The sequence below is a fragment of the Tachypleus tridentatus genome, chromosome 1 (genome assembly GCF_004210375.1).
Source record: "Tachypleus tridentatus isolate NWPU-2018 chromosome 1, ASM421037v1, whole genome shotgun sequence".
Classification (NCBI taxonomy): domain Eukaryota; kingdom Metazoa; phylum Arthropoda; class Merostomata; order Xiphosura; family Limulidae; genus Tachypleus; species Tachypleus tridentatus.
Genome location: NC_134825.1, coordinates 125,674,459 through 125,691,025, shown reverse-complemented (window position 1 = coordinate 125,691,025; position 16,567 = coordinate 125,674,459). Strand labels below are relative to the sequence as shown.

The 16,567-nt window shown below is 31.9% G+C and overlaps 1 protein-coding gene across 5 annotated transcripts in view; it reads left to right on the top strand.

Annotated features, from left to right (window-relative positions):
• LOC143222782 (protein yippee-like 2) overlaps window positions 1-16,567 on the top strand; it is a 36,076-nt gene that overhangs the window by 8,178 nt on the left and 11,331 nt on the right. For 4 of the 5 annotated variants that reach the window (XM_076449748.1, XM_076449758.1, XM_076449776.1 and 1 more), the window contains 3 exons: window positions 7,179-7,445; window positions 10,913-10,956; window positions 14,643-14,751. In XM_076449748.1, the coding sequence (XP_076305863.1) occupies window positions 7,344-7,445; window positions 10,913-10,956; window positions 14,643-14,751 (255 nt within the window). In that variant the 5' untranslated portion in view covers window positions 7,179-7,343. Of the gene's footprint in view, window positions 1-7,178; window positions 7,446-10,912; window positions 10,957-14,642; window positions 14,752-14,916; window positions 15,041-16,567 lie in introns of all 5 variants that reach the window. The other variant, XR_013012489.1, reaches the window with a different exon arrangement.

The window sequence follows — 16,567 nt, the reverse complement described above, 5'->3', positions numbered from 1 at the left end:
AAGCAGCTGCTCAATGTATTCCTAAAACCTAGACACATTTTCCATGATATCTTTATGGTGGAATCCTACCTGCCACATGGCACGGAAGGCTCAAAAACGAGCATGGGATACTTCCCGTAGATATCCCACATTCTCAAATTGCATCGCTGTCCAGTAGCCCCGTGCATGTGCTCGGTGAGTAAAATGTCAAAGCCAGAAAGAATCTTGGATTAAGTTTACAACCAGCATATCTTCTACCACCTGTTCCAAAGGTATGTGGGACAAGATTCGAAAGATCAGTGGGCAGTGTAATTCCATTCCCTTCTCGATCTTGCTCTCTGATGGCCAGGAAGTAGCTGATACCATGAGCATTGCTGATATTCAAGGTGAAAGCTTTTGCTGGGTATCTAGCACTTCTACTTTTTCTTCCACCTTCTTAGCCATCAAAACTTGAGCAGAGTAAATACCTCTCTTCTTTTGAGCTTATCATCTCTATGACTATAATCATCCCTTTACACTGGTGGAACTCGAACCAGTCCTTCATTGATCTGGCAGTACATTGGTTGAACCTGATGTACACTATGAAATGGTGCCCCACCTATCTCCTACTGCTCATGCTATTCTTTTGAATTTTTTTTTTTTTAAACTAGACCTGGCAGGAGAATGTTTTTCCTGATGTTTGATGTCTTACCTTTCTTTATGCTTGGGAAAGATCCCAAGATTCCTTCAACCTACTATCCAATTGCTTTGAGCTGTCTCTAAGACCTGGGAGAGGATGGTTAATACTCATCTTGTTTGGTTCCTCGAATCCTTTTGTTGCCCACCCAGTGTGGGTTCCAACAACAAAGCTCCACTGTTGACTGCCTGATTCAACTTGAAATGTCCATTAAAGAAGCCTTTCTCAAACGATCTTGTATCGATATTCTTTGACATTGAAAAGGCTTATGATACAACATGAAGGTATGGCATTTTGCAAGACCTCCATATTGATGGGTTATGTGGCCATTTGCTATTTTTATTAAATTTTTTTTTAATGGACAGGAGATTCCAAGTTCGTGTAGGTTCAACACTTTCCCGTTCTTTTCTCCAGGAACTTGGAGTCCCTCAGGGCTGTGTTTTGGCTGTCACTCTTTTCAGTATGAAGATTAATGTCATCTCTGAACAACTCCCTCTTACTGTTGCAAACAGGCTGTATGTTAACAACTCTCACATCTCATGTCAGTCGTCAGACGTGAGGTATGTTGAGCGACAGCAAAAGACTGCTCTCAGTTGTTTACTGAAGTGGACCCCAGTAAACAGCTTTAACTTCCCTCTCTCTAAACTCATTTTTGTGCACTTTTGCCACCAACAGGGTATTTACCCTGATCCTGAACTCCATATCGGTGGAATTGTGCTGCCTGTGGTCCCTGAGACAAAGTTCTTGGGGCTTATCTTTGACTGTAAGCTGACTTTTATATCACACATCAAGCACTTAGGGGTCAAATGTACAAGAGCACTGAACTTCCTCTGTGCCCTCTCTTTTACCACCTGGGGATTGGATTGATGTTTTATGCTAAAAATATATCATGCTCTTTTTTTGTTCAAAACTCTACTGTGGATCACTGGTCTGAGGCTCTGCCAGGACTTCGGCCTAAAGATGCTGGACCCCATTCATCATCAAGGACTTTGGCTCTGCACTGGGGCTTTTCGCACTTCTCCAGTTCAGAGCTTATATGTAGAGTCTCATGAACCTTCTTTGCACCTCTGCCGTTTACAACTGTCTTTACTATATGCTTTGAAAATTTGTTTATTACCAAAGAATATCACCTGGGGTTGTGTTTTACTTTCTCTGTAGGCCATACCTTTTCAGAACAGAAAATCTGCCATTACTCCTTTTTGCCTTCGTATCCAGGTGCAGTTGGATGAATTGGTTCTGTCCTTGGATAACATTGCTGTATCCCCTGGCCAGCCCATCCAACCATGGCTTCTTTCAGTCTCCATATGTGAGCTATCTTTAAGTCATCTGAGAAAAGCAACATTCCTGATTGGAAATACTGTATGTTATCTGCTGAATGTCTTTCAAATCATCCTTCCACTCCTATTTATACAGGTGGTTCAAAATCAGGCGACTGTGTGGGCTCAGCCATGGTTTGTGGTTCAGTAGCTGCACACAGAATCCTCTCTGCAACTTATGTATTCTCTGCTGAACTGTATGCTTTATCTTGCCTTGGATCGCATAGAAGCTAAGCAGTATTCAAATTGTACTATTTATACTGACTCTCTTAGTTCTCTACTGGCCCTAGAATCGCTTCACATTAGTTCACACCCTGTTTTTGCCGATATTAAAAACTGACTGGCCCATTTCTCTTTGACATCTGCTTCTATCCAGTGTTTCTGGATACTGGTCCATGTTGGTATTTGTGGGAATGAGCTCGCTGATGCCACAGCAAAATCTATCTGCTTTGGTGCTATCACTGCTAATAGTATTTAAGGCTCGGCTCTGTGCCACTTGGCAGTCAACTTGGAATGAGCAGTATGACAATAAGCTTTTCCAAATAAAACCCTATATTGGATTTTGGCTGTCTTGCTTTATTAGGATCAGAAAGAGGAAGTTGTTCTAACTAGACTACGCATTGGTTGCAGTTTTTTAACTCGTTGTTTTCCTTTATCTGGGACTGGTGCACCAATGTGTTGTCTATGTAACACTCGGGTCACAATAAGCCACATTTTACTGTCTTGTCTTCATTAAGAGACTTGACGACGGCACTCTTTTAAACACTTTCTGTCCTAAGGTTTATCCATAATGTTAGACAGTGTTATTGGTGATGGTGACATTGTTCACTTTGGGAAGTTTTTAGTTTTTTAAAGGCCATTAATATTTTTAATGCCATTTAAGGTTTTTAATTTGTACATTAGAACTTGTTTAATGTGATTCCCTATTAAGAATCTACATTTCGACACACAGTTACACAACCCCTTTCAAACATGTGGTTAGCTTCCGGTCAGTTACCTCTTTCTTTGTGAACCTGACGATGACCGAAGAAGGTCGAAACGTTGTTCGCTCTTCTATGTAAAATATTTTCTCAACCCAAACGAGCCTTTTTTGCATATAAATCAGTCCATCTATAGACTTTTACTATCTCTTTGGCCAATTGTTCAATATTGAGATTTTGATCAGAAATTCTCACCTTCATGATTTTTCTCCTCCTCCATTGTCTCCCATTTCTGTTTTATATCCTCTAAGGAATCTTATTTCTTGCTAGCATTTGTCCGTGGCAGTTTTTTTTTGTTTTATTTTTTGTGGATGTCTTTTTATGATGCATACAGTGAATTGTATGGTTGACTCCTTTATCAATTGGCAGGGAAACATTTTCCTTGCTCTCCCCATTTCCACACTATTACTATCCTTTGCTGTACCCATTCTATATTAGTATATCAGTAGCTTGTTCTGCTCAGAGTGCCCTGGATCTTGTCATAGATAATCTCTCTAAGCTTATGAATATACTAACTGTGGATTGGTTCCTTGTTCCTCTGATGTTCAAATTGCTGTGTTCTCATTTGAATGCTTTTCTCAACATCCTACTTCCCAGTTTCTAGTTCCCTATTTCTCTACAACTGGCTATAGCTAAGACTATTTCACCTTTTCATGCTTGCTCCCCTACTCGTCTTCTCCCTCATTCCATATTCAATTCTACTGATAACTCTGTACTGGATGGCTAAGCCATGGTTTTCTCTATTACACCTACTCTTGTCCTCTTTTTCTCTCCCTATATTTCACTCTCCCTACTTCTTTGACCCCACTTTTCCTATCCCATCTAGCAGTGTTGTCACTCCAACTTCATGTATAGATTGTCTGGTCACTTGCAAAGCATCCTAGATTATCTTCACATTTAGCCTTCCTTGTTCAATTTGTTATTTCTCCTGCCTTGGCTATCTGTTGACAAGGGTGCACATTATAAAGTTTGTGTTTAATATTTTTTTCTATTTATTATTATTTAGTCTTAATTAAAAGCTTCTTGTAACCTGTTCAATTTGCTGATAAACAGCACTGTTAATTACACATTTTTAGTTAATCCTTGCCTTTTGTCTGCTTCCCACACATGTATGTACTGTAACAAAATCATCTTTTATATAGATAATTTGTAATAGCAGAATAAAATTGTTTGTTACATTTATCTGTATAAAAGCTTATGTAAACTTGTATTGGTTTTGTTCCAAAGTGCAGTTTCTAACATTACGATGTAAAGTTTGGTTATAAACAAAATTATTGCATCTTTCTATTTGTATTAGAGCATTTCTCCAAGCTTTTCCTAGTTAATTCATGATGTTGATATAACTGTTTTATGTTAACAGAACTCCAATTCCATGAAATACGCATATAATGAATTAACAAATTTTAAAAGTGAAGAATTATTTTTCATTATTAGAAGGCTCTACTCATAAAGGATTAACCTTATTGTTTTATTTTGCTTTATTAAAAGATTATAATACACAGCCATTATCATAGATCAAGTATAACTTACAAGAATATGCTGAATATTTTTGCAGATTTAATATATTTTAAGTGAATTAGTTAATGACATTGTTAGTTGTAAATGATGCTTTAATGTTATCTGTGTAAAGTAAACAAATAAATTCCACAAGTTTCTTTGTTAATTTATCAAAAGTTAATTTCAAAACATTTTTGGCTTAAATTTTGCCCTAAGTTTTCCAGTTTAAGTATTCTACACCAAAAGACTGAATCTTGGAAATACTTTTTCATTTAAATATATTTGTCATATTTCAACCAGACTGAAAAACAATGGTATTAAGGTGAAGGCTTTAGTGGTTTACATCTGAATGCAGATGTAAATGTTTGTGAGTAGGATTGCAGAGAGGTGTGATCTGTGTATAATAATGTCTTTTTAATTTTTGATAATCTCTAGGGATGTTTGATCACATTCTTTGGATATCTTCCATAAACCTCCTTCTGAAAAGAAAGTTATAACATTTCAGCTCTCGGTGATGAACAAATAATTAAATATCTTGTACCAACACTCCAGTATCCTCGAAATTGGTGGCTACTGAGCATATTAGGAATATTTTTCTAAGGGAAGTGCATGCATATATTGGTGTGGGGTGTCCTAATTTTTTAAAAATTTTTATAGAAGATGAAAATTTTTGCAACTTTTATATTTTTACCTGATGTTATACATGATCTCTAAGATTATGCTGACAAGGAACAATGAATTTGTGGATGACAACTATTCGTTTTGCTTTTTTGCATTGAAATTTTCTTTGGTGAGTCCCATGGGTGATGGTATGGTTAGTTTTACTTATCACTTGAGAATAACCAATAGAAAAATAATTTTGACACCAACTTAACCCTGCTGCTCCAGAATTTTATATTCCAGCTTTTTTATTTTCATGCTATAAACATGCCACTATCTAAGGAGCTAGACTTTATTTGTAATAATGTGTTAAGATTTTGAAGATGGATGTGCTTATTTTTCCAGGATTCTTTGAATGTTAACTGCTTCATTTGTGCATTGATTAAGTGCAAGTTATACTACAATTTAGTATGTAGAAGTTATATTTCGGCATTTTATTTTCATGGCTTCATAATTAAAACTTTACACATTTTCAATAAGGCAAAGTCCATTATGTGATTAGGAGTAGTTTGAAAATTTTACATAACTTTAGCCTTCTGACATATCTTGTTCATTTTAGCTGTAGCTAGAAAAACCAATTCTTTAGTATAGCATGTTTATTTTAATGGTAAGTCACATGACTGTAATTTGCATTTTCAGATTCATCCATTCATTATTTAAAGAAATACTTTGTGTACTTTCATAAAAAATGGTAATAGCATACCAGTATAAGAATGCATAAATGATTTGGAGAATTAAGAAAAACCTGTGCAGTTTTGACATGCTTAGCCTATCATTCACAAGTGACAGAGTAAAATAATTTTATTACATCCCTTGAATGAAAACTTTGTCAGTTGAAACTAGCTCTTTTTTTCTTTTTCTTTGTTCATTGTATCATCATTTGTGCTGTTTATTCATATTAAATAATTATTTTTCTTTTGAAAGAATTGCACGTGAGCTTCATACCACAATACTGACGTTACCAACTTTTAGTTAGGAGATTATAGTGTTTAGTATTTTAAAACAGTTCTTGTACCTTAATTGAAACAGTTCACACTTAGATTGTTTAAGACTATCATCTGAGGCTATTTTGAACCCAAAACCTTATCTGTGTCATGGAACTGTACTGCTCTCTAAAGGAATGGTATTCTGTCAACAGGTTTTAAAGCAAGCTGGTTCTGCAGCTTTAATTTCCTGGACAACAAGCAAGTTTTTAAATGTGCTGACTGAAATTTTTGTCCTTATTGGTTGGTTATATTTGTAATTGGAACAAAAAACATTTAGCCACAAATTATAAGCTCAAAGTGGGTAGAAAATAACAGAAGTTTTAGGAACTTTGTTTTAGTTACATTAGTAGATTTTGCATGATGTGTACCTGTTAATCAACAAGGCCAGAAGATCTTTAACTTGGGTCCAACAAAACCACTAATACATTATACTAAGTGAAATAAATATAACTTCTAGCATTTCATTGTTTCTTCACAGTGTCTCAAGTTACTCCAGTTGACTTTTCATAGTATAACTAAAAATATTTCAGTACATTTTTAGCTGGTACATTATAAATGTTTACTTGAATTCTAAAATATTAATTTGTTGGAGATATATTTCATTCTGTCTTCAATACCATTACAACTTTTGGCATGTATATTTTGGTTAAAAAGTTGGCTTACAAGGACATGACAAGGGGTTTGATTCATAGTATGACATTGACAAATAATAACCTAAGTGTCAACATTTGTTTTATTCATAACTAAATTTTTCTATAAAGTTTTAATGAGCACAATGAAGCATCTGATACAACTTAAACATAAAGAACATGAGAGACATGATCATACCCAGACATATAAATGCAGTTATTAATATACAGGGACTAAATGTATATCATTTATGTATTTGCAACATTTTAAACTTAATGACTACAGCTTGCAGTACATAACTTCAAAACTAAAAAACATTAAAATGTATACATGTATCACAAATGTTAAGACTAATTAAAAACCCAGCAACTGAAATTGTGATGAATTGCATGTACTATGATTTTGTATATAATATGTAGAGTGTATTTATAACTTTCCTTTGTTGCATTTATAGGCCTAACAATACTACATTCATGTGAAATGTGTGTATGCTTTTGGAAAGAACATGTTGTAGTACACTGTACATTCTTCCTGCAAAACAATGAAAATATAAGCTGGAAGTTGGAAGTTTGGTGATCAGTCAAATGATTTAGCTGTATTACTGGTGAACAAGCATATCATGGTGAAAACTTTTCGAGCTTATTTATCCAACTGTCATCGTACGTACAGCTGTATTCATTGCAGGGCCCACTTAGCCAATCATGATGAGTTGATTTCAAAGGTTTGAAGTTACTTGCTACTCTTTCAGTTCTAGTTCTGTAACAGAAGTAGTTTTTACTCTGGAAACATGCCAAGGCAAATAACTAAATAAAATGGTTAGATTTATTATTTTTAATTATAAGTTTATGATAAGATTTTGTAAATACATGCTGGTTAATTTATATTGGGTTTAATTGAAAATAAAGTAATGAAGTTATATTTACGTAAGAGATCAATAAACATGAGTAGAACTTAAGACATTGTAAACTAATAATAGTATTAATAATTAAAATGTTTATTTTTATACATGTAAAATATACATGTACTACTTCATGAAAGACACATCCTACCTGATGACTTAAAACTTGTGCAAAAATATCAACAGCTGGCTAAGAAAGCAAAGATTGTCAGTGTTTTGTAGCATTTTCAAAACTTAGACCTGCTCTGCCCCTACTTTATCTACAGGTTTAGCTGTTTGTTTGTACATGTATGTAACTTGCACATTGGTAATAAAGATATGTATAAAATCTTAAGTTCATGAGCTAACATTTCATGATGAGGCCACAATAGAATTGATTTTGTAAAATTTGTATATTGACAAATATTTACAGGTCTTTCATTGTTTGCATGAATTATTACAAGTGATGCAATTTAGTGGAATTTTAATCCAATCCTGTTAAAACTATAACCATTTATTCTTGTTTTTAGTTGTGCTTTAAATGTTTTGACATCAAACTTGCAAACAAAACATTTGTAATGATTTTTAAATTAAATTCATTAGTTTGTACAAATGTTTTCAAACTTGATTAACCCTTTTGTTACAGTTCATGGATAAAAGACCATGTCGTCATGTTTGTTGACTTGCATAATTTTCTTGAACTATTTTATGAATTTTCTAAGTTTGGAATCAAATTATAGATTATAATTCAAACTTTAAGAGTTAATTTAAAAGTAAATATTAAAAAACATACCTTTTAATAAAGATTTTACTGAGTCACATGATATGTTGAATGCACACTGTTTAAAAGTTAGATGTTTGTGATGTCTATAATTTTGTAAAAATTGGGAACTCAAATTACTAATATTAACATCTAGAATATAAAATAAAAATCTCAATTTTTTTTTAGATATGGCTTATTTACTGACTCAAACATGGCTATTTCCTTTTTTTTTTTTTTTTTTGAAATGGCCTCTCATATACTCTTAATACAGCTTAGACTGTCTCCAGAGTGGGTTTTTTTCAACCATTTTAATCTTTGAAAACACGACCATGTTCTTTCAATCCAAGATTTCAGTGTGCTAGGGTGTCTGTAATCTGCTTGCAGTTTTATATTTTTTTAATCTAAATACATCATAGTTACTAAGCTTAATAAACTGTAGTGGAATTCTATGGTATCAGTGTAGTTATTTATGATTTTTTTTTTCCATTACTGAACTGTATCTGGGGAAATGAGCTATAAACAATTTTGATATTCTCCACGTGTAAAATTTTAAAATTTTATCAACCTGTGTCTATTAGCAACTGAGTACAAAGGTCATAGTGAAAAGGAAATTGTTTGCTCTACTTCTTGAATTTATTGTTCTACATTTTAAGAACAATAATTTTAATTTATCTCAATAGTAATAATTTATATACATATGATTTATAATAATTAAAATCTGACTTTATATTACAAAATACTAGTCCATTAAAACACAACCAAGACAGGGAAGACTAAAGGTCAGTTTTATATTACTGGATATGTAATATGACCTCAAATGCACAGCATCAATATAAGTTATGTAAGCTAGGTATGATTTGAATGTTAATATAAAAAATAATGCTATACATTTACACATCTATGAAACTTAGTCTGTGTAGACTAAACATTTGTATTTTTGTGTCATAACATGTAATTATTCTAGCACAAAAAGTGTAATTTATATTTGATTCATATATATTTTATTATGATGGTTGCAAGGTTGGTGAAGTGAAAGGGTTCACATAGTTAAGTATAGAAAATAAAGTACAACATGTTGCTGAAAACAAATGTTTGAAATGTATGTAGGAGGTTCTAGGTATTATGCAAATAATATTTGATTTTTTGGGATGGAGAATAGTTTTAAGTCTTAACATGAAATAACTTTGCACTCAGACTAGTAAGAAAAAAGACACTATTCACAAACAAATCTATAGTAAAAATATTTAATTCAAAAATCTGATATTTTGTATACAAAATACTTGTAATCTTAGTCTACCCAATTTTGTGGTAGTGCAAATGTGTCAACAAACTTCTGTATATTATACTGAGCTTGAAGCAAAAGGGAATATAGGAATCTTTTAAGGTGAATCAAACACATTATGAAAAATGATATTGGTTTTTATTTTGCTTATACAAGTTTTTGAATTTATAACTATCATTTACTACATTATATAAGCATTTCTCACACAATTGTTGGCTGTACCTTTAAAACAGGAACTCAAAAACTTTTACTTCTTTTATGGTTTGTTTTGAATTTTCATGCAAAACTACACGAGGGCTACCTGCACTAGTTGTCCCTAATTTAGCAGTGTAAGATTTGAGGGAAGGCAGGTAGTCATCACCACCCACCACTAACTCTTGGGCTACTCTTGTATCAATAAATAGTGGGATTTACTGTTGCATTATAACACCCCCATGGCTGATAGGGCAAGCATGTTTGGTGTAACAAGGATTTGAACCCATGGCCATCAGATTACAAGTTGAGGGTCCTGACCACCTGGCCATGCTAGACCAGTTTTTATGATTTAAAAATTTAACTTGTTTTAATTTTATGTTATTGTTCATAACATACATTTTACTGCACATGTATTTGTTAACTTTAAAACTTGTTTAAATTCATTGTAACTAATTCTGTATTAAACATATAAAAATGTACTTTCAGTTTTTGAACTTTATCAAACTTAAAAAATCTTCATTTTAATATTAAATCAAAATGTAGATCTTGTGCTTAAATTGTAATTTTTCGCACATTATCTGTATTATAGGGCTAATTACAAATCAAATGTTTGTGAAAGATAGTTAATGTATATTGCAAATAATATACTAACTTGTATCACTGCACACTGAGATACGCTTATCACATCCCAGGGTATGGATATAGATACAGAACCAAATGCTACAAGTTTCTGCGAGATAGTTAATAATGTGTGTGTATATACATTCTATACCAAAGGAAAAGTATTAGTATATGTTGATGACTTTTGGACTTGTGATTTACAAGAATATCATTACTACATGCAAAACACCTGCATGGAAACTAGTTACTTAAATAAGGTTTACTATGGGTATATTCTAAATTAGTTTTGGAATGCTGAAATAATCAGATGTATAAACTGTCATAGCTTTAAGAGAAGTTAATGTCATTTCTTATGATGCAATAAATTGTTTTTTTACCTAAGTTTTATCAATAATTTCAGTTTCTCTAACAGAAAATTATGAATATGTGAAATAATTTTATCCATTTTAGTCATTCCAAGGAAGTCAGGGTCGAGCTTATCTCTTCAATTCTGTGTGAGTATTATGATTGGACATTTAATTTTATTTTAATAGCTCATTCCAAAAAATGATTTATACTTCAGCTTTTGACAATATTAATTTTTATCATACTTTAGCAAAAGTTTTTTTTTTTTTTATTTATAAGATATATTTCAGGTTAATATAACAAAGACCATAATGTTTTTGTAATTCTATTTTAATGTTTGCTCATAGAAGATGTAATCCTTTAATTATGACTTTTTATGAACCAAGTATATGAATAGAATGATTTCTCTGAAAAACTTGTTCACTTATTACTTATGATGGGTTGTCTGTAACTATTTAGTAGTAAAGCAGAAAAAATCTTTTTTCATGAAGCATTTACAAAAAATAAATATTAAAGCTTTCATACATACTTGAGTAAATGTTCTTGGTCTCTTAGTTTGCGTGTGTGTGTGTGTGTGTGTGTATCATGAAATATTATTGTAAAGGCAAACTTTCACTGTTTTCCACAGGTATATTTTGCATCAGATGCAAGTTGCTGTGCTGTAAGTGAAAGAATAAAGTAATGCATGTGTAAATATTGCCTAGTAGCATATTATATTTCTACTGAGACCACTTACTGTTTAGTTTATCAATTGTAACATTTTGCAGACCAAATTTTCAGAGAATCATTCTTTCATAAAAATTACCTATTTTTGTTGGTGCCTATACCTTTTTCTTACAAACTGGCTAGCTGCTGTAAATGTACAGTATCCAGTAACTTTAACTTTGATAATGGGTTGTTTCATTTTTAATTATAGAAATGTAACCTAAATAAACTACAACACCTAATGTAATCATGTATGATGTTGACAAGAACTCTGACTGTAATGAAATGGAATGTTGATAAACCTTTGCAACACAGTTCCATAAGTTTTAAATAACAATGATTGAGATAAATTGCAGTGATGTCCATGATTTTTAGTCTTTCATCCACTGTTATAGTTTTCACTATGGGAAATATGTGAACTAAGTAGTGGTATACATTGATCATTCTTTTCATTGTAGCATTTTCAAAAAGGATAATTGTTCTTAAAGATTGAATAAGTAATCTGAGTACAAGTTATAGGTATGATTTGTATAATGTCCTTTTTTGGTTAAAAGAAATTATGTATCTAATTTGCATATTGGTTTGTTTGTTTTTTGTGTTCTTCTTTTCTTGTTTACTGTTATGTTACATGATTTCATACTTGTGTTGATGATAAATCCTTTACGTTCACTTCTTCATATAGATTATATTTTGAAAGCTTGCTCATCTTGCCCTGTTTGTGTAGGCTTCATTATAATGTTACCAAACTGTTTTAAAGCACGTTTTACTAAACAGCACTTTTAATTTGTTGCACACAAATCTGTGTAATATGTAGCAAGAAAACTAAAATGTACAAGGTGTGATAAAGTTCTAAGACTTCACTTTTATTCCAAAGAATAATGTACATACTCCAATATTATATGTGATACCCTGCAAAGTAATCTCACCCCAGTTGATGCACACTTGTTCTAATGTTCATGTCATTTTCCCAAGCAATGCTGGAAGTCTTCAACTATTATGCAACTAAGTTCTGCTTTCATATTATTATGGATGATTGGAATGCTATCAAATAGTTCCTTTCAACTTTAATTTGATTTTTGGAAACAAAAAAAAAATCACACAGGGGTAGGATCTGGAGAATGTGGGAGGGTGTGGTATCACAGGAATGTTTTAATCTGCCAAAAAATTCTTTAACAGACACAGCAGTGTGTGAAGGCTCATTGTCATGATGAAGAAACTAGTTACCATTCTCCCACAACTCTTGGCAGTTTATTGTAACTTTTTCCCTTAAGTGAATTAAGATCTCTTTATAAAAGGCCTGGTAAACTTTCTTTCACCTTAGCGATCATTTCATTGGTGGACAGTGTCGATGGTTGCCCAGAACATAGGTCATCTTTGACCAATTCTAGGCCATTGTAGAAGCAATTATCCACTGATAAATGATAGCCTAACTGAAGCAGTCATCACCAAAGGCAGTTATTAATATTTTGAGGATTTCTGTTTCTTCTTTACCATTTTTCACACAACTTGATGCAAACACTTTTCTCTTTTCTGTCCACTTTTATTATGAGTGGTAAGAGATACGTTTGTTTTTGAACATGTTTTCTGCAAGATGGGTGTAAGGTCTGTAGAAATGGCTTGTTTGTAGGGTAAATCACTATTTGTACTTTATACACACATCAGTGAAGCTCACTGTTTCTACTACACATGTAATAGAAGTCTTAGAACTCTTTGATCAGACCTTGCATAGTTAATTTACTATGATCAAAACTAGTATGTTGTATAAGTGAATGATAGTTAGTAGTCAGTGTAATTTGTTTATGTATCATTACTGTAAGCTATAATTTTTAACGTTCAACTTGAATGTTTGCTCTGAGTGTACAATATTAAAATTTAGAAGTTCGTAAAAGTTGTCCTAGATCCTATTAACTTCTTTATTTGATAGAAGTGAGAGTTTAGTAAACACAATAATCAAATGTGTGAGTAGTTGATGATGAAGTAGGGATTGACTGAGTAATGGAGGTAGTGATTCTGTAAGCCAGTCAGTGAATTAGCCACTCTTCGTTATAAACTAAATAAATATTAGCAATGAACTAGGCCTACTGTAGTTTTGGAGTTACTGTTGAAATGTTTTGTATTTAAAGTTAGAGATGTTTGGGGAGTAGAGCTGTAGCTAGTGTTAAAGAAATGATTTATTATTGTTATATGGATTGGATCTTATTTGCAACAAGTAATCCAAAATAACATGAAGAGAAAGAATACTGTTACAACAGTATAATAGACTGACTAGTGACTATTAGGCTTTTATGAAATTAGGATTTTTTAAAATATTTTATAAACCAAATGTTAGTGTGTTTTTGTTTTTTTATTTACATTAGAGAAAAATATTTAGTCTTATAATTACAAATCTTAAGCAAGAAATAATCAAAGAATTTTGTAATACAATTTTAAAAAACTAGTATGAAAGTTAAAAAAGAAAAATTAAAACTGATATGTTCATTAATGGCCTCCCCTAAGGCCATTCAATATCCATAAATACTTTATAGAAAAAGCAAAATTAATTTAAGTTTCTTACATTTGGGTGTTGAAAGTACCTTCTGAAACTTGGAAGAAACAATAATAAAGTCTAAGAATTCTACAGTTTGCAAATTTAGCTAAAAACATTTTGAGTATGAGAAACTTCTAAAATCTGTTTCATTGTAATGTATTTCTTAAAGCTGTGATGATGATGATAGTAAAATTTGACATTTAAATTTCTTTTTTTAACCTAACTGTTTCAAGAGAAATTAAAGAAATTATTTTATGTAAGAATCCATTACTGCATTTACAGCCATGGCTCTAAACCTATGGTTAATGGACCCCTAGATTTCTATGAGCATTATGAAAGTGTCCATAGCAGTTCCATATGAGTTTAAAAAATACTGTTTAAGTGAAAATAATTACTTCAGTTCCTTTAATTGCTTTTGTAGATTTAACCTAGAACCTTTTTTTTGGCTTGGGTTATTATGAAATCCCTCTCTCCATAGAAACTTCTGTAGGTGGACTAAAATAAATACAGTTTCATGAAACTAGTTTTTGTAAGATAAATGTAGTTTAAATATGCATGTCTACTGTGAATTATAGTGTAATTACCTTTTATTTCACTTAATAGTGTTAATGTTGGCTGTGGCCCTGCTGAAGAGAGAGTACTATTGACTGGTCTCCATGCTGTTGCTGATATCTACTGTGAATGCTGCAAGACCACCCTTGGTTGGAAATATGTAAGCTTATTTAATGATAAGTGTAATAACTTTGTCTTTTATTTGTTTATTTCTTCCTAAGTTGACCACATTAAATAGTGTAAGTAATCTTGTTAGCAGATTTTTTATTTGCTTTTTTCTTTTTAAGTGGTTATTTCTTTTTGACAAAATGTTTTCTTCTTGCAGTTGATTGTGGTCCATCAGTGCTGTGGATATAGGTCACTTGAAAAGTTATGATTTGATCATAAGTTGTGTGTTACATTGAACTCCATTGGCACTGCATCAAAGACTTAAGGGGAATAAGTGTCTGGTAATGGAATACATCTGATGATTTTTATTGTCTTGACTATGCTCTAATGAATAGGGTTATAACTTATCAGAGTAGAGCTTCACCTCAGTTATGCCCTACTAATACTTAAACTAAAATAAATAAAGAACTGAGTTTCTTTGCTTATTTTTTATCTGGTTTTTAATTTTTTCATCATAACTTTCTTTAGTAATTAATCCTCATCCAATTTGCTTGTTTGTTGCTTGCTTCATTCCAAATACCTCTTATGTATCTATTAGTAAATAGTCCATCTCTTCCCTTCCCCTACAGGAAAAAAAACAACTTCTGTTCTATTTGAAGGTCTTAGTGTATTGTTTTGTTTACTATATGCAAGAAAGTTTTGTTAATGGTAGTCCCTTTTATGGATCTGTTTTTTAAAAATTTGAGTTCTAGTACATCTGTTTAAGTGCTAGATAACTTGTAGGGTAATAATTGCTAATTTTTATCACTTCTTTATAGGATGTATGATTTTTAGTCACCCCATTTATAGTCATACATTAGTTACACATTTTCAAAATCTCTTTAACACTTCCAAGTGAATTTTTATTTTACTTCACCATTTCACTTATTATTCCCATGTATTTATTGTTCAGTCATGATTGAAAATAATGGCAGATTATGATAATTGTATTGACCTTGTCTTTGTTTTTGTATATAATAAATGCAAGATTTCATATACTGTATACTGGGAACAAATTTAGGATGCTTTCTTTGCACAAAACACCTTCATTTCATGGTGATTGAAACAAAAGATAAGTGTCTTTTTGTATTTCAACTGTGGTTTAAACTCTTTCTTTGAAATTGAACAATGTTTCTGAAATCTCAATCACCAGTAAAGTGTGATTTGTTGTTGTTTTATATATGTATCACAAAAAAAAACTTGTAAAATGCATCAGAAAAATCCCAGGCAACTAGAAAAATTTTATTGCGACAGCAACTCTTATCATAAAACAGAAATGGATAAATGAGTTTTTGCTGTATTTTGTTTTGTGTGTGTGTCTGTTGGTGTTTGTTTTAACATAATTTGATTAGTTCACATAATTAACACTGGAACTATAAGTTAGTAGGGCCACTGAAGGAAGGTCTTTGTATTTATAGGGTGGCAGAAACACTTAAAAGGGAACAAAAATACATAATTGGCAGTGTGTGTGTGTGTTTTATATACATTATAAACTTTTAGGACTTCTTAATGATGGGACCATGGTGTTCTGTTTCAGCAGTCTTGTAAATTGCCAACATTCTTAACAGTGTTTTGTTATATCAAGAACCAAATTTCAAATGAAAAGATTAAAATCACTGCAATGTGGTATGATAATTTTGTTCATTACATAAGTACTTTAAGTACATTTCAAAGAAATGCTGGGGTGAAAACAAACTATCTTCTTAATTTGGAAGGCTGTAGCCATTTATGTGAAACATTGCATTATTAACATTTAGGACCTCTCATCTAACTAATAATTTGTATGTTCACATTAAATGATCTAACAAAATTTTTAAACAGCTACAGTA